Genomic DNA, 26,576 nt, shown 5'->3' with positions numbered 1-26,576 from the left:
GCTAGGCTCATTGTTTTGTTCTTAGGCAAAGTTAGAAATTTGAATGTGACCTGTTTGAACTGCAGTGTCTGCTGTTTTTTCAGTTCGATCTCCTGATTTGCTCTTGCTCTTTTGTACTTTCCTATTGTATCCTAAGTTGGTCGAACAGATGCATTTTTAACTATGACAAGTAAAAAATGTTCTTCTTGGTTGCACTAGCATTAGTAACTTTTTACTTTTAATATTTTTACTTGACAACTTTTTTTCTATCACAGAATAGCCTACTAAGCCTTTTGCTAAAAGGTTTTAAATTCTTTATCTTTGCAAGCAATGAACATTGAGTTGATCAGTGTTAATCAAGAGAAGTAAAATGGTTAGTACTTTATCTGGAATATGAAAGAAGTTGTTTTAAAAACAGTTGGGGAAATAGTGAATAAACTTTTACATGAATGGTAAAAGACTGAAACACATTTCACTAAAAGAATAGTAAATATAAACACAATTCAGAAGTCTGCATTTGCTCAAATGCTCCCTATGTAGAAGTAGGCTATCTGGAAGAATTAAATCTTCCATGTATATTTCTTGGTAAATGTTTTTTTTCTGTGCCTTGATTGACACTAATCTCAGTGTTAGTACTAATCTGAATACAAACGTCAAAGCCCTAAAACTTGCAAAAAAACAAGCGATCCTCTTTGAGACCAGTAAACTCAGATTTCAGCCACAGGCCAAAACTTCTAAGCAACATTAGCCCCTCCTTTCAAAGGGTGAAGGCTAATGAATTCAGCACTAAGTTGAGTTGAACAGAAAACCAATGATAACTAGCAGATTAAGTAGAATGTGCAAGATGCGTCTGTTCTGCCAGTCTTCTCTTGGTGGAAAGGGCTTTGGGCTGGTGTGCAGAGTTTAAAAATGAATGAAATAGGGCTTTGTTGTTATGATGGGGAGGTCAGTTGTGGTGTTTTCAACCTATTGAGTTCAGGTTTTGAACAGTACCCAGAGCGTGGGATGAGTGCTTTCATAGTCTGAATGAATAATGTAAGTTAATGGCAGAGGTTACAGAACAGTGAAACCTAGTTTTGCACCCTGTGCATCACAAAGCTACAAAGAAAGTTGTTTGTTGCTTAAGTCATGGCAATGTGCTTGTCACTGTACAGGAAATGTATGAAAACAGATCCTGCCTTGAGATGTTTTCAATCTGACAAACACACAAAGACCAGACACACTGGGAGATCCAGAGAAGAGTGCAAGTTTGGAGGTCACTGGAACTTTTAAATTTTCTGTATAGATTTCCTACCCACCCAGCTTCCCCCACTCTAGTGCGGTGTTAGGGTGGAGAAGGCATTTAACTTGGGTTACAGTTAAAATATAGAAATTGAACTTAAAGGAACTGAAAATCTTTTGGGTTTCACTCTCTGCTGCTCTCAGGCATAGGACTGTACCCTTGGAGGTGTCAAGTGTAAGAGAGTAGAAAGTCTACAAAACAGCTCACAAAGTCTGGAACTGCTGACCAGAGGGCACCCAAGGCTGTAAAGCCATCGTCCTCATTCAGTTTGATTCCATTCCACTTGATTTAATTCATTTTTGATGCACTTTAGTATGAGTGCCTTCCAGACTAGCTTTTGTCACAGGTGATTGATTCTCTTGTCTCCTCAGCAGAGGGTTTTTTAAAGGTTTGTTTTTCTTTTAATGGCTGTGGGACCTGCATTATTGAGGACAAAGCTAAAGAAGTGTGCCTTGCGCTTGGAATGAGAAGTGGTGATGTTTGAGGTGGTTCTTAGATCCTCTGGGAGTTTGTTCAACAGTCTGGAACCAGCCCCAGAGAAAGCTTTCTCTTGCACAGACTTGCTTTTCCCTTGCGGGTAGCGCCGTTGTGCTTCAGGAGCAGAGTAATTGAATGGTCTTTAGCTCAGAACTTCAGGAAATCTTTTAGGTATCCTGGGCCTAGAACACTGAGTACCTTGAAGATGAGAACAATGTTTTAGGCAGAAGGAAGGGCTTCTGGGCTACATTTTCCCAACTTGGGGTGGGAGTAAGCAGAGGGCTTAAAAATTCAAAGAACAAATTTAAAAGGGAAAGCTAGAGTGGTACAGAGAATAGACAAATAAGGGTTAACAATGTTTTTATTAAAAACTGTCAAGGAAACTTGGAATGAAAAATTGATTAATAGACTGAGTAAAAACAAGATGCACATGGGGGGGGAAGCTTTCTAAACTTAGCTTGATGGTGAGAAGAAAATATCATCTAGCAGAGCTCTAAATAAAAATTACAACATGAAAAAAAATTGTCCCTCTGCCTTTCTGTTTTTGGGACCAGAGAGATTTTTTTCAAGGATGTGCTAGAAATGTACTTAAACAAATCTGACCCCTTGCACTGTCATATGAGATTTTGGATTTGGTTTATTAAACATTATTGACGTGTCAGTGATTGCTGGGAATTGTAATGAGATGCCATTTTGGACAAACTTTGGTTAAGAGAATGTTACAACTTACGAGGCAATTTAATAGTCTACCTAAGATTAATAGCCTCCAGAGGACAAAACAGAATGTGGGGTGGGGCATGAAGCCATCCACAAAGAATTTTCTTTTTTTTCCCCTTTGGTTTCAGATCTGTCTTAATCTGTCATGTGTGGAAAAGTAATTTTTGTGTTCAAATAGGCCCATTCTAATGAATACAGAGTTTATAAGACTTTAAAAAAAAAAAAAAAGAGACCTGAATTTTGTCCTGTCCCTTCTCCTTCTGAATCCAAGATGGCCACTACCTTAAGTGTCATAAGATGCTAGATTTTTAGAAGACTATATTTTGTCAGTTGTGATGCCTCTTGTTTTTGTGTTTAAAATTGGAAGCCAGCTTTATGTGACTAAGCTTTAATTGTAAACTTTTCATAGGAGAAACTGTTCTTTCACTTCATATAGTTACCATCTAGCTGTGGGTGCTACCATAATAATAAATATCCGTTCTAGTGACATGCAGTTTCATATAACTACATAGCTGTGAATGTAACTTTCTGCAACAGTAGTTTAGTAATCTAGAGCTGTAGTGTTGCAATCTCCTTTTTTTTTTTTTTTATTTTAGTGATGGGCACAAGCAGGCAGTCAAGAAGCAAGTTTTTTGGCATGTAACTCACTGTTTCTCTCCATCAACCTCTGGGGAAGGTGTGTATCTTAATTAAAAAAAAATCTGGCAAGGAGCTCTTTCTTCAGAATAACCCGCATAAATACATCTTTAATCCACCTACTTACAGTAGTCTTAGAAGCCATAAATCCTTTTTTTGTGTCCTTGCCAAAGCATAAATAATCTCCAGATCTCAACTCCTTACTCTATATAAATTAAACTTCAAAGTACTTTTTGTGTCTAGTAATTCTTTTCCTTAGTTGTGGAGGAGGTCTTTAAATTTGGATAAACTGGGTAAAATGATGCTTGGTGAAAAACTGAAATCTTGAGTAAAGGCAGGAATTACTGAAGAATGACTGTCTTTGGTGGAATAATAAAAAGGGGTGTTGTGTGACAAGGCAGTTAGTCCATTTGCCCTTTAAGGATGAAGATATGGCTATAAAGAAAATAATGCCTAAGGGTAAATATAAAACTGACATCTCAAATGCAAATAAGGCTCTAAGAATGGACAGTAGGTGTAAGGCCCAGTCTATAGTGTAAAACCAAGTATTGATTATATTTACTGTATGTGACAGAAACAGTGTTCAGGGACAGCTGTATTGTAAATGCCTTCCGTGAACATCTTGGGTTATTTCAGACTAATAAAATGCTAAAGAAAGACTTGAGTGGAAATCATTCTCAGAAGCCATTATAGAGGCACCAGTTGCAACTTTGTGTAATTAACATAGAGTCCCTTTTTGAATTTAAAACAGGTATTCAGTCTCTTGGTCATGTGTGAAAAATATAGTGTATCCTCTCCAAATTTATAGCAACTACTCTTTGAGTACAAAATGAATTTTCTGAAAATTGACAAGTTAATCTACTAGGGTTAAAATTAATTTTAAAACTGAGCTCTTTGAGAGTTTTAGCATCCCAGTCTTTTTTGTTCCAAATTATCTTAATAGTGGAATAATACTCTTCTTTCCTTACAGTTACAATTATTTTGATATTGAGTTTAATTGTTATGATTATGGACAAAATAATTGCAAAAATAGTAACCACCAAGTTGCATGTTGGAACATCATCAGCCAACATCCTGGATTCCTCTAAGTCAGAGTTCAGACCATGACACAGCACAGAGACCGATCCAGTGGCACTAAAAAAGACAACCACTTCATGGCCATGGACACACACAAGGTTTCTGTGGTGGTCATCAAAGTTACAGGACTAGCTCCAACTCTGTCTCTTTTCTGGTCTCTGAATGCACCCCCTCAGGTGTTGGGCTTTGTGCCTTTACCTGTCCTGAGGCGGAATTCTGTAGTTCTGCTCTTAGACCAGGCCTTGGGCGGCAGTGCCCTGTGCTTACCCAGCAGATCCGACTGCATTGTGGCACCTGTCATTCTTCCTTACAGAATCTGAGACGAGCGGTATATACAGTGATAAAGTAGCCTTCTGAAAACTGTAGCAGGAGCAGAGAGAATTCTCTTATGCCCTGTCCTCTGGAACCCCTTGAGCCTAAGGTCTTGTCTACACTTGTCAAGATTCCTTCCCCACTCTGAACTCTAGGGTACAGATCTGGGGACCTGCATGAAAACCTCCTAAGCTTATTTTTACCAGCTTAGGTTAAAACTTCCCCAAGGTACAAACTATTTTACCTTTTGCCCTTGGACTTTATTGCTGCCACCTCCAAGCATCTAACAAATATATAGCTGGGAAAGAGCCCGCTTGGAAACGTCTTTCCCCCCAAAATCCTCACCAAACCCTACACCCCCTTTCCTGGGGAAGGCTTCATAAAAATCCTCACCAATTTGCATAGGTGAACACAGACCCAAACCCTTGGATTGTAAGAACAATGAAAAAGCAATCAGGTTCTTAAAAGAAGAATTTCAATTGAAGCAAAAGTAAAAGAATCACCTCTGTAAAATCAGGATGGTAAATACCTTACAGGGTAATCAGATTCAAAACATAGAGAATCCCTCTAGGCAAAACCTTAAGTTACAAAAAGACACAAAAACAGGAATACACATTCCATTCAGCACAGCTTATTTTATCAGCCATTTAAACAAAACAGAATCTAATGCATATCTAGCTAGATTATTTACTAAGTTCTGAGACTCCATTCCTTTTCTGTTCCTGGCAAAAACAACACACAGACAGAGAGAATCTTTTGTTTCTCCCCACTCCAGCTTTGAAAGTATCTTGTCTCCTCATTGGTCATTGTGGTCAGGTGCCAGCGAGGTTATCCTAGCTTCTTAACCCTTTACAGGTGAAAGGGTTTTTCCTCTGGCTAGGAGGGATTTTAAAGGTGTTTACCCTTCCCTTTATATTTATGACAACACTACACAGTTTTGTCGACAAAAGTCAGCTTTCGTCACCAAAACTAAGCACTACAAACCCAGGACATTCAGAGTTAAGGTTACATTTAACAGAAATCCATACATATTTTAAGTATGAAAATGTATAGATTCACAAGTTTTAAGGCCAGAATGGACCATTAGAACATCTCATCTGAACTTCTGTGTAATTTCACCCAGTCACTCCTGTATTGTACCCAATAACTTGTGTTTCACTAAAGCATATCTTCCAGAAAGGCATCCAGTCTTTATTTGAACATATCTAAGAAAAGGAGAATCCACCACTTCTGTTGGTAGTTTGTTCCAGTGCTTAATCACCCTCAGTATTTAATGTTACATTCAAACTGGCAACAGTCAATTAGAGCGACTGCTAAAACATTTGTTTACCTTTAGCTAACCAACTGAGAGAAAGAAAAGAGAGAAAACTTAATTAAGAACATTCAATTCCACATTTAATGTGGTAGAGCAAGTCAAAGCACTCAGTTACCACTTAATTCTGCAAAAACTTTAGCACAGCAAGTCACATGTAAGTCACATGACTTAACACTCAGCTCTGCAAGCAGCAAGGTCAGTTATGCCATGTCTACACTATAGAGTTAAGTCAACTTAAATTACGTTGATGTTCATAAGCCGCTTTAATTACATTGGTTGTGTACGTCCATACAACACTCCTTGTATTGACGGAGCACGTCCATAGTTAGTGCTCTTGCATTGATAGTGTGTTGTATCCCACTGTGCAACTTGCCACATTCTGCCGCTGGGAGCTCTGGGAACGGATCATGGTGCATAATTGAGGTATGCTCACCATCCAAGAAGGCAATTCTTTCCATCCCATCACTCCATGAGTTTCTGACTTCATTTTGTGCTGTCTTTTAACAGCTCTTGTTAACTGTGCACCTACCATCTCTGCCTGAAAGCATGGATCCTGAACTGCTGACCAGTCTGGTGAAGAGTGTTATGAACACAATGCGGCTGGTCCTGCAGTATTTCATGACCTGTGAATCAGAAAGTGAACCGGTGGTGCTTACCCTTCTGTGTACCTCTGAAAGAAATAATTCATGATTGCTGCTGGCATTCATGGACCAGCTGCACATAGCAGACCGTCGATACTGGGCTCAGGAAACAAACACTGAGTGGTGGGATTGCATTGTGATGCACTTATGGGATGACTAATGATGGCTGCAGAACTTTTGGATATGTAAATCTACCTTCCTGGACCTGTGTGCGGAGCTTGCCCCAGCACTGCGATGCAAGGACACCAGACAGAGCTGCCCTCACTGTGGAGGAAGCAAAATTTGATCGCTGTGTGGAAGCTGGTGACTCCAGACTGCTACTGGTCAGTCACAAAAGAGTTTGGGTTTGGAAAATCCACTGTGGGGGCTGCAGTGGTGCAAGTGTGCAGGGCCATTAAGTGCCTCCTGCTACAAAGGACTGTGACTCTCGGTAATGTACAGGAAATACTTGATAGGGAATCCCATTGCCTCAAATCTAACTGTGGTGAGGTGATAGATTGGGGCCAGAACTGGGTTATGCATTCAGACCATCTTGAGTCAGAGAACATCAACTGAAAGGGCTACTTCTCTACAGTCTTGCAGGCACTAGTTGATCACTGGGGCCGCTTCACTGAAATCAATTAGGGGTGGTCAGGGAATGTGCATGATACACTTATCTTTAGGAACACTGGACTGTATAGAAAGCTGCATGCTGGAACATTCTTTTCAGTCCAGAAGATTCAAATCAGGGATCTATAAATGCCCACAGTGATCCTGGGAGACCCCACCTACTCTTTGTTCCGGTGGCTCATGAAGCCTTATACCAGGAACCTAGACAGCAGCAAGGAGCGCTTCAACAATAGGCTCAGCAGGTGCCAAATGAACATTGAATGTGCCTTTGGCCAATTAAAAGGTTGCTGGCACTGCCTTTTTGGCAGGTTAGACCTGAATAAGGAAAATATTCTAGTGGTCATAGCAGCCTGCTGTGCCCTGCATAACATTTGCAAAGCGAAGAGGGAAAAGTTTCCCCAGCGTAGAGCATTGAGATAGATCTGGCTGCTGATTTTGAGCAGCCAGATACCAGGACAATTAGAGGGGCACAGCAGGGAGGCTATTCAAATTAGGGAGGCTTTGAAGGAGCATTTTGACAATTATTCCCAGTAATGTGTATTTATGTGATCCGTTCGGCCACACAATGTTTTTTTGCCACCTTGAATGACCCCTGTAGTCCTTACTTCCTGAGCATTAATTGTACTGAGCAAATATTCCTGCCTATAACCACTGTGCTTGAATGTTAATACCAACTAATGTGTATACTACAAATAAAGACTCATTTTATTTCAAAGACTAAAGTTCAATAACAGAACAAAACACAAACTTTTTTGTCAAATGGGACATGGTAATGAGGAACAGTCTCAGTTATGGCTCTTTCAGCTGTGTGTAACTCCAGCTTTCATTGTGAAACCAATCCCTAGGGGTGGAGTGCACAGGATACTGCAAGGGACTGGGAACATGTGAGGAATGTAGTGGGGGAGTTTGGGGAGGGCATGGAACCAAGTTCTGTATTGATTGCAGGGAGAGTCATGCATGGATGTGCTCAGACTGCAGCTTAGTGAGGCACCTGAGCACCTCTGTCTGGCCCTCCAGCAGCTTTATCATCCGCTCTTGCCCCTCCTTTCCAGGCTATACAGCCTGAGTCTTTTATTGATTGTTTCCCTCCACTCTCTGGTTTCACTATGTGCTGTATCTGTTGACTGCAGCTCTTTGTGAAACATATTCTCTTTACTCCTCCTGGTTCTCCGCCTTACCTGACAGAGGCGCTCCGCTGGTGTGGAGGAGTGGGTCTTCAAGGACACATCTGCAGAAGCCAAAGAAACTATGAACAGAGACAGTATTGTGAGTTTGCTCACAGTTGTGAATCGCAAAAGTGACACACCCCTCTTTCTCACTGTCCCTTTGCTAGCACACAGCTTGGCAAGAGTCTGAAATATGGTGAGTTCGGCAGGGGTGAGGGAAGGGAAGGGGGAATGGGGCAAGAGGGGACAAAGAGTCTGGGTGGTTTGCAAAGAGGGTCACTACACATGCCTAGGGACAGTATTCTAAATACTGGCACCCTTTCCCAAAAGCTAGGGTAATCAAACCCAATATCTCGCTCCTGACGGTAACCCAAGATACAAGGGTGCACCTCCTGCATGCATGCGGCTTCAGACCGGGTCCATATGTTGCTCGCCTGCGTGCTGCTCTGGTCCCTGCAGAAATAAATGCTGGTTGACATGGCAAAGTTTCCTACAGTGGGGGAAGAAACAAGGCAGCTCTGCCAGGGAACCTTCGGCAGAGGATTGCAGAATACTCCCAGGAAAGTTTCCTAGAGCTCATTATGCAGGATTCCCGGAACATTCCAGTATACATTAACAAACTTTGCCACTAGGTCCCCACTACATAGTTGCATAGGCTCATTTGTTAATTTCTGTCACTTATCCCTCTTCTACCATATAATAAGGTATACAAGTAGGGCCCTACGAAGTTCACGGCCATGAAAAATGCATCATGGACCATGAAATATGGTCTCCCCTGTGAAATATGGTCTTGTGTGCTTTTACCTTAACTATACAGATTTTACGGGGGAGACCAGCGTTTCTCAAATTGGGGGGCGGTCACAAGGTTATGGGGGAGGGGGTTGCTGTACTGCCACCCTTACGTCTGCACGAGCTTCTGAGCTGGGTGGTTGGAGAGCAGCAGCTGTTGGCCAGATGCCCAGCTCTGAAGGCAGTGCCCCGCCAGCAGCAGCACAGAAGTAAGGATGGCAGTACCATACCTTGCCACCCTTACTTCTGTGCTGTTGCCTTCAGAGCTGGGTGGCCGGAGAGTAGCAGCTGCTGACTGTGGGCCCAGCTCTGCAGGCAGCAGTGCAGAAGTAAGGATGGCAATACCATACTATGCCATACTACTTCTGCGCTGCTGCTGGCAGCGGCTCTGCCTTCAGAGCTGGGATCCTGGCCAGCAGGATCTGCTGCTCTCTAGCTGCCCAGCTCTGAAGGCAGCGCCGCCACCAGCAGCAGCACAGAAATAAAGGTAGCAGTACCACAATGCCCCCTACAATAACCCTGTGACCACCACACAACTCCTTTTTGGGTCAAGACCCCTACACTTAGAACACTGTGAAATTTCAGATTTAAATAGCTGAAATCATGAAATTTACGATTTTTAAAATCCTATGACTGTGAAATTGACCAAAATGGACTGTGAATTTGGTAGGGTCTGATACATGAGAACTCAATCTCCTCGCACCATTTTGGGATAATTATAACATACCTGTACTTGTTTTACTCTTAAATTACTGACATAATCTCAACCTCTAACTTCATTTTAATGTAGTTTGTCTTGGCATAATTAAGAGATAAGGTCCAATAGAAGGACTCTGGATGTTATTGCTGAATGTACTTAGAGCAGACACATGGACCCTTAGGGTAGTGGGATTTAAACCTTTGTGCACTCTCCTGAAAGAAACCTGGGGAAAGTAGGTAAAACTCACCAAAACAAAAAGTTAAGAACAGATTTTTATGATGTATTCAGTAAATTTCATTTACCAAAGATAATGGAAGCAGGTATTTATGAAATCATTGGGAGGTGAACTATCTCCAATTCAACAGGTTAATTATTAATATTTGGAGGATTTTCTTGGAAGGCCAGGAGAACATCACCAGAGAGACATTTAAATTGTTTCATGTAACTAAAACAACAACGTTAAGTATTCTGGATTTTTTTCTTCAACAGCAAACATAATATTTTAACGAAAAAGCATATGTCCTTCGCTTCTCAAATTTATCTCCAGACTTCTTCTCCTTGTCCAGATTTATTCCGCCCCCAACAATTTTCTATTCATTGAACTTTTTGAAACTTTGCACTTTTAAAGAGAGGTAAGGGATTGATTCTGTGTATACAAATTTGCAGAGGGACAAATAGGGTTGAGGTCTGTTATTTCTCACCTCTATTTATTTATTTTATTTTATTTTAAAACATTTTTGCTGTTAACAAGCATGTTACCTCTGGAGACACAAATCCACAGTTTGAGAATTGCAAAACTGAGCATCTCTGATGGCATCTACTAGACTGAGCACTGAGTCCCATTGGGTAGATAAAAAGATTAACCTAAATAATCTATACAGAAGCCCCTGGAACCCCATAAAATTGGGTCCCTAATCCATGAACTATTAGAACTCATTTACAAAACTTTTCTTAAACATTACATGAATATATTGTCTCACACTATAGAATTAGAATTTATAATCCCTATTCCATGATGAGATATAATGTATCTTAATTAAAACTATCTTTAGATAGGTTTTTCCCTCAAAAATCCGATTTAAATCAAAAAGCTTCTGCCACTGCCCCTGCAGGAGAGAGCAGGGGGCGGAGAAGAGCGGGCCAGGCCAGGTCCCCTTTGAAGCATGGGCCCTTTGCCATTGCTCCAGTGGCGCCATGGTAAATCCAGTACTGCATCTAGAAACTATTAAGCAGCAAAGAACTCTCAACCTGCAGCTGAAAAACCTTCTGTTCAGTAACAGGGCGACTACGTTCTTCATCCATTTATAATTTGGGCTCAAGGTGTAGTCCCACTTGAAGTCTTAAGATAATAACAAAGGCATGAATTGTGGTAGCAAGGTCCACGTCTGAAAGAAATGGTTGCAATTTCATAGTCAGACACAGATAGAACATGCAACCGTGGATGTTGCTTTGATATGATAATCTAACCATTATTCCTTGGAAATTTACTGCACATTCTGTGCACCTCACTACTAGAATATTGTCCCTGATGTTAACCCTGTCTTTTCCTTTGTTTGCTTTTACAATGTAACTCTAATATATCACCTTAGACCAACATACATAATTTTGCTATTCCTTGGTGTTAGCATTCTTCAAATACTTGTGATTATCAATGTTTTTCAACTTTCAGCCAAGCTGTACATTTTATTTAATATTCTTTATTCTTTTACAAACTTAAAATAAAATTCACACTTTATAAGCCTTTGACTATATATTTATATTGTTTCCATTTAGGAGGAAAACATTCTAACTATATTTTTTGTACACAACTACTTATTCCAGGTTTGTTATTAAAGCCTGAAAGCATATTCTGATATTGTTTAAAAACAGTTACTACCCCAGGTAGATTCAGCACTGATGTCATTTGCACGCCAAACAAAATTACTGTATGCCAAAGTAAAACGTTAGTCTGTCTGGACACTCAAAGTTGAGAACTGGATATGCTTAAAAGGATACCTTAAAGATATCTTGGGTCCAAATTACAGTATTGTGGGTTTAACTATTACTAAAATAAAATGTTTAAAATCTATAAATCAGAACTTGAAAAACGTATCAATCTCTACTAACCTTGGACTAGGTTTGCTAGCTAGGGTGAAAAGTACACTTGCCACCAATTCACCCATAAATCACACCCCTTTTGTACTGCACCGAATTGTGACATGTCAATCCACTTTCTATTTAACAAACTTAAAAATATGTGACATCAGGCTTGACAGTGGCTGAGTGTTCTGGCCCCAATATGGCAAAGTATTTATGGATGTGCTAAATCAATAGGACTACTCACATGCTTTTCTGGATCTGGGACAGAGTGCACAGCACCTAGCAGGGTCAAGCCCTTACTATGACTTTCTTGCTTTTGTTTTACCTTCTTTCCCTTCCTCCTACTATCATAGATCATGGTGTGTGTATTTATATATTGCTGTCAATGTCTGTTGCCTGATCTTGACAACTGTGCCATGTTAAAAACAAAACTAAAAAATGCACAGCTTATTCCTTTTTCTAATTCAATATTTATTTGACAGTCCATTGTTTTATTGTTTTCCCCAGGTCTTCATAATTTTATACTATTTTACCTCATATGAATATTAAAATCTTAACCACTCATGCCTCTTAAATTGTCATTATGACCATGATTTTTGAAGCTCTTTAATGGGCTAAAAAATACTAGTAACTAGAGGCTACTAAAGCTTCCTATATTTTGTTAGTTTTTCTGCACTTTGTGAAACCACAAGGAAAACTGAAATAGCAAGGATTCAGTTTACATTTGCACCTCTACGAGAAATAAAAACATCAGTTTTTTTTTCTAAACAAGTGTGAAAGCAATGTGGCTAGATTTTGTCCTTAGTCATACACCACAGTATAGTTTCAATTCTGTAGATGAGAAACAGGGAACAGTTTTGCCACTGAGTGTCATATAGTGACTTGATACTGTCTAGAATGTTTATAATCGAAACTGATTTTTATCCATTGTTTTAGCCATCAGTGTTCTAAAAGTAGAGCATTATGGCATGCTACAATAACATCTGTTATGCCCAAAGAGCACACTTGATTGAGATTTTTAAAGTAAACTTTAATTTTTCATTCTCTTCCTGTGTATGCAATTTGCACTATTCTTCTGTTTCTTAACAGCAATATTTGTGTTTATTAAGAAGTGTGCTAACTGTAGTATATAGTACCTTTTTAAAAACCTTAAAATTGGCTAGTATGACCTTCTGGGTGAAGAGGGGTGTGTTTAAGTACTTGGAGTCTGTAAGGTTAGTGCTGGGCCTGGAGGGTGTAGTTGGCTGGACGGCAGGTTCCAACTCTCTGAGGGGGTTGCCAGATAGGTCTGAAAGTGTGCCTAGAGACCCAGAGATTGGGGCAGTGGCTGGGCTCCATTCAAGCTCCAGGAGCTTGAAACACTATGGGGATATAGAGTGGCAGAGGCTTGAATTTTCCTCACAGCAGTCCAGGAGGAAGGGGGGCAGCTCTCATTTGGATCTGTGACAAAACTGTTGCTAAAAATTATTTGAAATAAGTGATAGGAACTCTTTATTAATATAGTAGAGATGAGTGCTGCCAACTCAATTTTATCACAGATCTCACAAATACTTGGTGGTTTTCTCACACCCCATCTCCTGAAGTAATAGGATTATGAGTTTCTCAGGACTTGTGTACATAGGAAAATTTACCAGCATAATTATACCGCTATAATTACATAACTCCCCTTGTGGATACTTTTATTTTGGAGTTAGAGTGTTATAGAGTCTAAGGCCAGAAGGAACCACTAGGTCATCTAGTTTGACCTCCTGTATATCACAGACTCCAAACACCACCCAGCACCCATATGCTAAACCCAGCCACCAAAATGAAATCAAAGTACTACAGCCCACAATAGACTAGACTGTTACGTGTCACAAGCAGAGAATAGGAGGGACCGAAATACACCAGTGCTTGAGGCCCCTGCAGTGATGGGGAAATGATAAAGTGAGATATACCCAGATAATCCTGGCAGGTGACACATGCTTCCATGCAGAAGAGAGACAAAAGCCCCTCAGGGTCACTGCCAATCTGACTTTGGGGAAAAAATCCTTCCCACCCCACATAGGGCGACTACTTAGAGCCTGAGTATGTGAGCAAGAGCCAGCCAGTCGCCCAAGTACTTGTCAGGGAGAAAGCTCGGTGCCATCTCAGAGCTCAAGCCTACCCTATCCCATGTCCCATTTCCAGCCAGGAGTATCCCTGATGCTTCAGAGGAAGGAGATTAAAATGTAACCCTTCTGCCAGGTGGAGCTGGCAGCAACCAGGGCTGGGTTCAGTATCTGTGGGTTCAACAATACAATATAGAACCGGCTCGAGCCCCCATCCAGTGACCTGGAGAAATTACACACTACCTCTGGGCACTTCTGAGAGGCAATACTTCCCCACTTGCAAGCTCAAAGTTTGAGTGTAGAAAAGAAACTTTTATTGAAAGGAGGGAAGTCCCCCGACATGAATTAGGGAAAATGCCACAAGCAGGACTCATAATCATAAAACTGTGAGCAGGACACCCATCCCAGAGTGAGTGGGGCAGTGTGTTCTACCTCATGTTCTTGAGTTCTACAACCAAAAGTTCCTTTACTGTGCCTCTCTCTACTCCCTTACCATACCCCACTCACTGTGGTTGTCCTTGGTCAGTGAGGATCCAGAGGTGCATCTGTGTGAGTTCACCTCCCACATGGGGAAGAAAGCACTCTGCTTGCTCGGCCATCTGAGCACTTGCTCTGGCTGCCTGCCTGCCTGCCTGCCTTTGTTCCTTCCCTCTAGTCGCCCTGCTAGCCGCTGTTCCTTTTTGCTGGCCCCTTGCTGCGCGCTTGTTCCACTCGCCGGTTGCCTCTCTGCTGTGACCTCTGCAGATCAGTCTCTTGAGAGTCCACCTAACTCTTAGTGATTATCAGTTCTTAGTGATGCAAGCTGGGAAGAAACGCTGTCGCCCCACAAGTGTTTGCAGCTCTAGTGAGCACTTTACATAACAGAAACTGCTATTGGAACCTATTTAGCTCTATCTTTGAACAGTGGAGAGGAATAGTTTAAAGAAGACCGAGGACCCTTAGGGAGAGTCCATATCTCCTGTCTGGAACACCTGTCCCCATTCCTATTATTTTCACAGGGATCTGGCATTCAAGCCCCTGGCTTAGCGAGTCTCTTTCAACTGAGGGTGACCTCTCAATTGGGACAGACTTAGCACAGTTCTGCTCCCCTTTAATCATACAATAAAAAAGATAACATTGATAACATTTCACTACCCCTGCATTCAGTATTAAAGTGATTTGTAACTCAACACCAGCCAAATTTGATCACTTGGAGCTACACAGCTCCTGTCTGCTGGATATCTACACAGAGTAGGTGTGTTCACGTAAATACAGTTTGTTCCTGAAGTCTCTCCCCATCCCCAACTAGCTGTCAGGGGAGAGTTCATTCAGACCCTGCTTACATCTAAAAAAACCCACCCAAACCTTCATGTAGTACCTTAGAGGAAAAAATCCCTTCCTGATCCCTGCCTGGAGGCTGTTGCAGAACTTCACCTGTCTGGTACTTCACATGGAGATTTTCTGGGGTAGACAAGCTCTCAGCTAGTTTCTGGTGCTCCTGGTATTGGAGGGAAAACTTGACAAAGTGAACCCCAATGGCTCAAAAAACAAAAGGCAAATAAAAAGAACCTAACATTTATTATTTTAAAATCTCATGATTTTTGGAAGCTTGTCTGGTGGAATGAAATCCAGTGCCTTTGAAGTCAATGGGAGTTTTGCCAGGATTTCACCATGATTTTTTTGAATGCTTGGGTCAGGCTTGTTTGATGTGTTTTGTACCATTTTATATGAAAACATATTATCTGTCTCTCCTAAAACACATTTTTTATAGAGATAATGGAAATCAGGTGTCTCAGAGTAGTAAAGAACCATTTTAATATTATTTGTAAAGTTTTCTGGCGGAGAATTTTCTGATAACCCTTCCAGATTTTAATTTGATACCTGGTGCGCTAGCTATAGTAAGCATTTCAGGTGCTCCAGAGTGAGACCTCTGGTGATCTTGGATAGCTTTTTGCAATGGAAAGAATTTAAGATTTTGGGCCCCAGTCTTGCAAATGTTTACATATGTGCTTAATTTTGCACATAAGAAGTCCTACTGACCACAGGTACTTAAAGTTAAGCTATGTGCATAAGTGTTGCAGGATCACGATCTTTAACTTCATATCTGATCTGCCTTTTTATAGCCTTCATATAATACATTTTTTTAACTGTTGCTAAGAAAAGTCTCATTGTGAGAACTGTCTTCATAAGAGTGAAAGTACTAGAAATACCCAAAAGGAAATTGTACGTATTCTTTAAATAGAAGTAAAACTTAAGTCACCCTGACTTCTAAATAACATTCAAGGTTTGTCAACGGGGCATATATTTTTACCAGAAATACTGCTGATAGAAGAATGGGCCTCTTCACCTTGAATAGGATATAGAGGGACCTAGACAAATTAGAGGATTGGGCCAAAAGAAATCTGATGAGGTTCAACAAGGACAAGTGCAGAGTCCTGCACTTAGGACGGAAGAATCCCATGCACCACTACAGACTAGGGACCGAATGGTTAGGCAGCAGTTTGATATGAGAAGCTGGATATGTGTCAACAGTGTGCCCTTGTTGTCAAGAAGGCCAGTGGCATTTTGGGATGTATAAGTAGGGGCATTGCCAGCAGATCGAGGGACATGATCGTTCCTGTCTATTCGACATTTGTGAGGCCTCATTTGGAGTACTGTGTCCAGTTTTGGGCCCCACACTACAAGAAGGATGTGGAAAAATTGGAAAACGTCCAGCAGAGGGCAACAAATATGATTAGGGGACTGGAACACATGACTTATGAGGAGAGGCTGAGGGAACTGGGATTGTTTAGTCTGCGGAAGAGAAGAATGAAGGGGGATTTGATAGCTGCTTTCAACTATCTGAAAGGCGGTTCCAAAGGGGGATGGATCTAGACTGTTCTCAGTGGTAGCAGATGACAGAACGAGGAGTAATGGTCTCAAGTTGCAGTGGGGGAGATTTAGGTTGGATATTAGGAAAAACTTTGTCACTAGAAGGGTGGTGAAGCACTGGAATGCGTTACCTAGGGAGGTGGTGGAATCTCCTTCCTTAGAAGTTTTTAAAGTCAGGCTTGACAAAGCCCTGGCTGGGATGATTTAGTTGGGGATTGGTCCTGCTTTGAGCAGGGGGTTGAACTAGATGACCTTTGAGGTCCCTTCCAACCCTGATATTCTATGATTCTATGAATTGTCCCTTAGAATATATGCTAACTACTTATGCTAAACTATCTGTGCGCTCTTGTATTTAGTTCTAACACTCTGGGTATGTCTATTCAGCAATGTAAGCCTGCCCTAGGATTAGTGGGACTCGTCAGTTGACCCATGTCAGGGAACCATTGGATTGAGTATTTACACTGTATTTTAACTCTATGTTAAAGATTTTCTGACCCACACTTGAAGCTAGTGCTTTGGCGTCCACTCTGCAGTGTACAGACCCAAGTCAAAGTAACCCTATCCCACAGTACCTAGTACGCACCCGCTCCGCCCCCCCAGTGTCGACAGTCTAGCCATACAACTGTGTTGCACTGTGGGAAAACTCTACTGTGCCCATCTTGTTTCCTAACTGACAGTGCTATTGATGGGGCTCAGGTGCCCATAAGGAGCACGAGTTCATAAACTACATAATTAGCTCCTTTTGGTGTCCATCTCAATAGAATGACTGCAATTTGAGAAGGCTTTATACTGCACTACCATCTAATCTGAGAATTGGGCCCCCGCCGCATCCCAGGAGGCAGGGATAAGGGATCCCCAGGAGGCTGTGGGGAAGTTTGGGGGCTAGCTCCCACTTACCACCCTCACAATGTATGCTGCCTGGACATCTCTGCACACACAGCCCCAAAGAAGGCAGTGGTGGGAGGGGGTGGTTAGGTCGGAGCAAGGGACAGAGAGCGGAACGGGACAAAGAGGCTGCCCTGCAAGGAGTGGCAGGGCTCCTGGACCAGCACAGCTGGGGGAGGGATGACCCCCAACATCCTGGCAGCCAGGAGCTGCCTCCCACCTATCAGCTTTGCTCCCTGCTCTGGCCAAGCTCTGTGTAGCAGTGAGGAGGAGCCAGAGCAGGAGCTGCCGCTGCTGTGAGAGGAGCAGGAACAGGGAGCGTGCTCAGCCAGGCAGAAATAGTGCTTCTGACCACTGTGCTGGCTGCCTGCATTGCTGCTCCTCTGCTACCAGGAACTCTGGAATACATCTGGAGGACTTCCGGGACCTGAGTCAAGCCAGGACCATACACATGCAGGAAAGCAATGGGGCTTGGATCCTAGGTCTCAGCTCAACATGGGCTTGGACCCTTGAGCCCTGCAGGGTTTTGGGACCCTAGGTCCAAGACCTAGGTTAGCACAAATGGTGTGTGGATGCAAGGGGGTTAGGCTTGCGCCCAGGCTTATACTGCTGTGTAGACATGCTTGCAGAGTACCTTTCCCAGACCTGAAGAAGAGCTCTGTGTGGCTCTAAAGCTTGTCTCGCCTACCAACAGAAGTTAGTCCAATAAAACAGTGGTTCTCAACCTTTTTTCATCTGCAGACCCCTAAAAAATTTCAAATGGAGGTGCAGACCACTTTGGAAATCTTAGACATAGTCTGTGGACCTCCAGGGGTGCACGGACTGCAGGATGAAAACCACTGTTCTTTCGTAACGACAACCTTTTGTGGACCCCTTAGACATAGTCTGTGAACCCCAGATTGAGAACCATTGCAATAAAAGACATTCCTTTACCCACCATGTATCTCTCTGTTGGAAGGCATAGTCATTTAAATTGAAACCACAAAGATTTCTCATAGTGGGATAACGTCTTACATCTCAGATTTCAGAGTGTTAGCTATGTTAGTCTGTATCAGCAAAAACTATGAGGAGTCCTTGTGGCACCTTAGAGACTAACAAATTTATTTGGGCATAAGCTTTCGTAGGCTAGAACCCACTTCATCAGATGCATGAAGTGGAAAATACAGGTACAGGTATAAATACATGAAAGGATGGGGGGTTGCCTTACCAAGTGTGAGGTCAGTCTAACGAGATAAATCAAAATAACAGCAGGATACCAAGGGAGGAAAAATAACTTTTGAAGTGGTAATGAGAGTGGCCCATTACAGACAGTTGACAAGAAGGTGTGAGTAACAGTAGGGAGAAATTAGTATTGGGGAAATTAGGTTTAGGTTCTGTAATGACCCAACCACTCTCAGTCTTTATTCAGGCCTAATCTGATGGTATCCAGTTTGCAAATTAATTCCAGTTCAGCAGCTTCACACTGGAGTCTGTTTTTGAAGTTTTTTTGTTGAAGGATTGCCACTTTTAGGTCTGTTATTGAGTGACTAGGGAGATTCAAGTGTTCTCCTACTGGTTTTTGAATGTTATTCTTCCTGATGTCAGATTTGTGTTAATTTATTCTTTTGCATAGAGACTGTCCGGTTTGGCCAATGTGCATGGCAGAGGGATGGCATATTTTCTTTTGAATAGTTCCTTCTGAACACAAGCCAGTTTTTGTCTGTGGCGTTGCAAGAGAGTTCTTCCTTGGTCCTTTGTTATATTTTGGCCTGAAGTAAGGAAGCAGTGGGAATTAAACTGTCTCTTTACTAGTTTATTTAAACTAGCTCTGAAAATATAACCACTCTCACCATCTTGCTTCTCTTTTCCATTTGTCATCTAAGCCCTTTCTGATGTTCAAGTAGGTATGGAGCAGTAACAGTCTGGAAAGACCTTGCCCATTTAGGAAAGCTAAATCCCTGTTCTGTACCAGGAAACAGAGTAAGGACCTAAAGCGCCTTCACACCTCTAGTCAGTGTAATGGTATACTGCTATTCTATCTTCAAAAGTAGAAAATGTGCCTTGTCTTCTCAGAGGTAATTGCACTCCATAGAGGTGATGACATTAGGGAAAGAAAGAATGTAAAGCTCAGCTTTAGAAATGTCCAAAGCCACTGCCCAGGGTAAAGTTTTCACATTCCACACAATGTTCTGGCCTCAATGATTTCTGCATTTGGCCGCAGGATTTATAAACCCACTCCAAGAACAGCATAAACAGTTTTTCAGTATTCAGTTTTATATTTAATTAAAGTTCAAAGTTCATGGTCATGTTATTCCCTTTACAGTAATTAGACTTGTTAGAACTAGTAATCTGGATGTGTAGCAGTCCAAATCCCAGACTGGAAACTTTGTTTTTCGTGTTAGTTAAGGAAGTTTCTTGGGTTCTGAGCTGTTGTAACCTAACCACCTCCTCTCAAAGCTGGGGTAAGAATCAGGCATTATCGTCTTGTTTAGATAGTATGTGGTACCTGAAACTTTTGATTTAAAATAAATATTTAAGATGTAAAATAATTAACAGAACATAGCTTTACACTTTTAATATGGATGTGAAGAGTAAACCAAATTTTACCCAGGACCTTGAACTTGAAGATGCTGTATTTACTTTTGGAAAATGGCACAAGACCAGACATGTCAAAAGTGAAAAAAAAACGCAGAAATTGGGCTTCTCTCTCTTTTTTTTTTTTTTTTTTTTTGGCCTTAATTGGCTTGTGAGTTTCTTGTTGGCTAGTTTTAGCTTGTTGCTTGTTTGGCTGGTAGCTTATTGCTTCTTTTTTTTGATCGGCTCCGAGCAAGCAGGGGCAAAGGGGGGCAAGCAGGGGAAGGGGGGGGAAGAGAGTCAGGGATGCACAGCGGGCCCACCACAGTCCCAGACTGCATGCTGGGGGGCTCTAGTCACATAGAATGTTGGGGTTCTTAGGGATTGGCTTGTTTTGGCCTTGTTTTGAAATGGGATTAGCTTGATTTTTGGCTTATTGTGAAAGTCAGGGTGCTTATTTACCATGTGAAAGTTGGCAACTATGCATAAAACCCCAAACCAGAACAGAAAGCTATAGTTGGGTGGGGATAACTGGGGCATCTGGGGATTTAACAGCACTGGAGTTCGGTGAAGGAAATACAGACTGCTGCAAACAAAGATTGTGTGTTTTGCTGATGAGATTGCAAAACATGTTTGCACAGGGATATTATGGTCTTGGGGCAGGAGCTTTCTGGCAAAATTGCTAGAGGACTTTATTTAAAGTCACACATGTATCTGCTACATGTTAAGCTCCTATGAGCTAGCTGTTAAAAAGGCTTAATTACTTTCTTGTTTTAAAAAGCAGGTAGAGGCTCTTAAGTGAGGATGGATGGAGATGATAGATGATTGAGCGATACATGACTTTCTAGAAAAAAATAATTTTTGTCAAACAAAAATACTGTGGTTTTTTTTCTGCCAGAGAGAGGAGCAGAGGATGCAGGAGCTGAAGAGGGATCTCCCTTCCCTCACCTCACGTGTCCCTAGTAGTCATTGTGATGGCATCTGAATAGCTGACCTCTGAAATGATCTGCCGGATGAATTGGGCAGTTAATAGTTACTTTGTAATTTAAAACCAGCTGCCTAGGCTCAATAGACGTCACCACTAGTGTCCTCAATAAGGGGCAGTTGAAGCTCTAACATTTTTCTGTGCAGTGCCAGGACTGAGGCGCAAGAAGAGCACACTCAGGGTTGCATCAGTGGATGTTTGCAGTGTAGTGTCAGAAAATGTTTCTCTGGCACATTTGGCTCCCAGCTGTAAAATCCGGGGTTCACAGTTGCTGCTGTGCATACCCGGCTCTCCCGGCCATGCTCCCTGACACAAGGGGAGCGGACTGCGACTCGAGGGGGGCACGGCTGGCTACCCTCGCTGGGTGCCAGGGCTCCTGCGGCAAAGGCACAAATTCCCCGTGGAACTGCAGCCCCTTCCCCAGCTCCCGCCCGGGCCTCTCCGCCCCAGCCCAGGGAGCGCGCGCTTCGCTCCGCCTCCCTGCCCCTCCGCCTCCCGCGCATTGGTGGCTGGCGGGAGGGGGGCGGGCTCCGCTCGGCTTGTTTGTGCTCGTTCCGCAGCTCCCCCCGCCTCCGGGCGCTTCGCTTTAGCCTTGGCCTCGCCGCTGCCTTGGGCAGAGGGGAGCTGGCTGCGCGCTGTGCAGGGACGGGCCCGCTCCTAGCCTGAGACGCGCTTTCCCTCCCGCAGGCATGAGGCTGGCGGCCACGGCCAGCCACAACCAGGCGTACGCAGTGCAGGGGCTGCTGTGCAACCACTGCACGAGCCGGGGTCGCAAGGTAAAGGTGGGGTGCTGGGGTTGGCCAGAGCGCGGGGCGGGAGGCTGGTCTGGTGACGGGGGTCACTTGTTTTGTTTTGTTTTGTTTGTGCTGAGCTGCTGGGGTAGCTACTAAAGCCACGTCTGCCTGAGTCCGGGACGGCCCCTCAGCTGGGCTTCACCTGTGGGCTTAGCTTTGCCTTTTGTGGGCTACGTGTTCTGCGTGTTCTCCGCCAAGCCCAGGTGTGAATGCCCTTTCGGAGGGGAGAGCCGCCCAGGGGGTGTGCGGCTTGCTCCTGTCCGCTTGTTCCCTAGTGGCGGGGTGTGTAATTGGTGGGAGGCTGGGTGTAACAAAAAGACATTCAGAATTGGAAAATAGAGCCTGGAACACCAGGACCAACCGCCTCTTACACTGTGGAGTGGCTTCCAAAGGGAAGTTGTGACAGTCCCATCATTTGAGTCATTAAAAAGTGCCCAAAGCCAATCCCTGGGAATGCACTGTAGGGAACAATCCTTTATTGACAGGGAGGTTGACCAGGTTATGTAATAGGGCTCTTCTATCTCCTTTTTCTGTGATATATAAGCACACTGGCTGTTGATGCGGATTTGTCATTAGTCTTCAGAGTTAATATACAGGTGGAATGAATAGAGTCCATTCATGCTTCTCAGAGCTCTTTATAAACAAACAAAACCACTAATTTTCTCCTCTGGATATTCCAGTGTGACAGTCTTCTCTGCATGTGTCTCAGATTATTAGCTTTTTGGGGCAGTGACTGTTGTCTTGTGTCTTGTCAATTCTAAGTAAATAATATTGTTCTGGCCTGCTCTCGAGACTAGGGAAGAAAACACTTAATTGGGTCATATTTGCATGTGTAGCTTTAGGTATTAGATATTATGATACTGAACTTAAATAACTCTGTTAATGGCATAAAGCAGCACTGTCCAGAAAATATGATGGTAAAGTTTGGTGCTTCATATTCAAAATTAAGTTTTGTGGTTTATTATTTGTGTTGCAGTCTTAATAGTATTTAAACTTTGTTTATTGCCTTCCAAAACCATGCTGCTTCCTCCCAGCCTCCTTTCCCCTTCCTTAAAGCTCTGGTGTTGCTAGTTTTGCTTTGGAGCTGCTCCAGTGATCTTAATACATATTTATAAAATATTTTCAACATGCATATTACAGAGATGGCACAGAAGGTTTAGACACCGGTCCTTTTTAATCCCAGCCACTTGTGACCTGAGTGAGTTTGAAACCAAGTGAAACAAGTTGTGGTCTTGGTATAGTTCCAACACAAACTCAACTTCTTATAAACTTGTGCCAGCCTTTTCCTAGAGAGGGAGAGTATGCTGGCATAATAGAAGTGCCATGGCTAAAACTTCATTTAGATATATCTCCAGATGTGTATGTTAATATTTAATTCTAGAAGAGCCAAAAAATCACTACTACTATGTTTTTATTATTATTTATTATTAATAATAAGTGAACAAGAAACTTGGGAGTCTGTATGTTTTTGGGCAGATCACTTATGCTCCTTGTGCCTCAATTTCTCCATCTGTACAATGCAGATAACATTAAGCAATTCTGAGTGGGTGTTGAAAAATGTAATATTTTAAAAGTATTCTGAAATATTTAGACAGAAGGAACTTTCCACTTCATATCTAACTTGTAGAGCTAATAATATTTTAAGATCTGTTTTTAACATACAATAAAAACACTTTTACTTTCTTTGTGGTGATTAAAATCAAGTACAGTAGGCCTATTGAACTTGGTAGAGTTTGTAGGAGAGCAGAATGATTATTTGTAATCATTTAAATCTGTATGTGTGAACAAGCTGAGTGCTTTTATTCTGGAATAGCTCTAGTTGTTCCTGCACAAAGGAGCTGGTGTCAAAATTTTAAAATGGGAAGAGGAAAAGAAATAAAGATTCAGCAGATGTTACCTTAATACTAATTATGGTTTGGGTCTGAAAATGCCACAGTGCGCTATGGAGGCTTTTGGGTTGGGGTGACGGTTTTAGAACTAAGTAAGGAAAACTCCTGGACCACCAGCTCTGCTACCACCGTGTCTAGAAAGAGCTTTGGTTTTATTTTTGACTTGTGTTTACAGAAGTAGAATTGTCCCTTATCTAATCCAAATTCTTCAAAGCTTTTAAGGCCTGTTGGTGCAGCTGGATAACTGTTGGGGATTCTACAGTTATAGTAATGAGCAGAATTGAAAGCCTGACTTTTAATTGAAGAATGTATCAGCTCACTGATGGAGTTACAGGGAAATCAAAATAACTTGTACTGTGGTGGCAGTCTGTGCAGTAGTTATCATTAAGATCTAAACAATTAAGTGTTCCAAATTCATAGCATTTCAGTGTCACTACCTTTGAGTTATTGGTTTGAACTGATCTTTGAAGGGGAAGTAGAGGACTGGGGATAACATTTCCAAAAGCGTGTAAAAGCCTAAATATCTCTGAAAAATCAGACTTAGGAGCCTAAATCACTTAGGAGCTTTTGGAAATTTGACCCTAAAAGAATAGAAAAGATGCTAAGAGTATTTTTAATGTAGGCATGAAAATATACCAATATGAGATGATTCTCCATAAAAAGTGAATCCCAACAAAACTTAATTCTAGTCAAAATCATTCCTCTTGCAAATAAAATGTATTTGGCTCTTCTTAAAGGCTGCTTTGTTTCTTTAGAACTTGTGATTTTTGAGGTGGTTATGTCTGTATCCAGTGGCATTTGGTACTTCATGAGGACACAAAGAATCAGATGATATTAATACTAATGTGGTTGAGTGAAGTAAATTATATTCCCACTCTGCCTACAATTTGTGCGGAAGTGTTCTGCTGTTTACAGTGATTTTAGTAAATACACAAATGTATCTTTCCCAGACTTGCAACACTTGACATTGTTATTGTACTGAAGGTAAAGAGACTGTGCATGACATCAGGGAAACAAACTGTAGACTGGTTTGTGGTCGGTTTTCAGCTCATGAAAGTCCAATTAGTTTATTGTAAATTAACAATTGATAACAGTACACACCATCTGGTGCATCACTCTGGTGACAGAACTATAACTGAGTTTTGAGAGAAATTTTTATGGTAACAAGGGCAAATACATCAGTGCTTTAATAGTTGGTAACCAGTGATCAGAGAAAATATCATAGAGTGAGTGCAAGTGCTGTAGCAATAGCTAAAGATAAGATGGTCTAGGCATTCCCATTCTAAAGGTCCTGTTTCATTTGCTCATAACTTCAACCTTTTGGGATGAAATTTCCCATGTTTGACCTTTGTCTAGGGGCAATGTGTTTTGTTTTAATGAGAGTAGAAATACATACTTTCTCCAAGTATTACACAATTGTGACTTTTTTGGGAACATCTCTAATAATAAAGCAGCAAGATCTTGGGGTAGAACCCTGAAACTTATCAGGAAGATAGCTCTTCAGCAGGAGAGGTGCCTTTCGAGTCTGCTCTAAAAATGTCTTGATTTGGCGGTTTTGAGGCATTGAAAAGCCATATGTAGTTTTGTAACGCTTGAATAAATATCTTCCAGCATTTTAAATGAAAGCGAGCTGCAAGAAGCATGTGTGAATGTAGAATTTTGATGTATGATTAAAACAAATGTACTGAACAAGAGGTATTGAATGAGGCAGGGTGTAATGAGAGAGGAGTGGTTATTAGGAAACATAATTAATGTTGTGCACCTGCTGCATTAATTGTGCACCATTCAGCCTTCACTTTGAGGGCCAGATGCTCAGCTAGCATACATTTGCATAAACAAATTTCCACCAGCTGAAAAACTTGCCCTGAGAGAGTCCATGGAAGGGCACGGGCAAAGGACTTCAAACACCCAGATTCAAGTCTTTGCTCCACCACAAACTTTCTCTATGATGTTGGGCAAGTCACTTACAGTACATCTATGCTGCAATCCAAGGTGTGATTATAGCATGGGTAGACATACCCATGCTAGCTTTACCCATGCTAGCACAGCTAAATATAGCATTGTAGATGCAATGGCACAGACTTCAGTTTGGGCTATATGAATATGCTGGGGACCCTGGGTACATACTCACATTGCTAGCCTGCACTTCAGCCTATGCCCCTGTAGCTATACTGTTAATTTTAGCAGCTAAGTGTGGGTATGTCTAGCCATGCTGCAATCGTACCTTGGACACCAGTGTACGCATAGTCTCTCTGTCTCAGTTTTTCATCTGTAAAATCAGGACAATAGCACTTCACTTCTGTGAAGTAATGGGTACATTCATTAGATGTGATGCACACAGATACTATAGTAATGGGGGTTGTGACCCAAGAACCCTCTAATGCTAACTGGCGAAAGAGTTACAGGAATGTCCTGATTCTGGAATGTACATTCTGGTTCACCAAATAATGTCATGTGAGGTGTTAAATGAAAGTCAGGGACACTCTAGTCATGAATATCATTGTGAATTGTAAGCACAGATACTGTGTAAGGAGTTAGGTATATATACTGCAAATATGTTCTTAGAGTCTAGGTATGAGTCAACTGCAGAAATGAAAGATTTCTGTCAGACAAGATATTTTGTTCACAATGGATGCACAGTTACATACGAAGTTACTGAAGAGATGTGAAGCCAACAGAGAGAGAAAGAGTAGCTGGGGGTGATTATGCTGTCTCTGAGTACGAGCAATAAACTTTGGGGTATAAGTAGAA

General features: G+C 41.9%; 1 protein-coding gene across 4 annotated transcripts in view; it reads left to right on the top strand.

Moving 5' to 3' along the window:
- Nucleotides 1-26,576, top strand: part of SESN1 (sestrin 1) — a 141,338-nt gene that overhangs the window by 99,405 nt on the left and 15,357 nt on the right. The window contains exon 1 of one of the 4 annotated variants that reach the window (XM_075126631.1): nt 21,722-21,918. The exons of the other annotated variants lie outside the window; for them this stretch is intronic. Coding sequence (XP_074982732.1) covers nt 21,832-21,918 — 87 coding nt within the window. The 5' untranslated portion in view covers nt 21,722-21,831. Of the gene's footprint in view, nt 1-21,721; nt 21,919-26,576 lie in introns of those variants that run through there. 4 annotated transcript variants of the gene reach the window in all.

This window comes from Caretta caretta, chromosome 3, assembly GCF_965140235.1.
Source record: "Caretta caretta isolate rCarCar2 chromosome 3, rCarCar1.hap1, whole genome shotgun sequence".
Taxonomy (NCBI): Eukaryota; Metazoa; Chordata; order Testudines; family Cheloniidae; genus Caretta; species Caretta caretta.
This window is presented reverse-complemented; position numbering and strand designations above follow the sequence as displayed.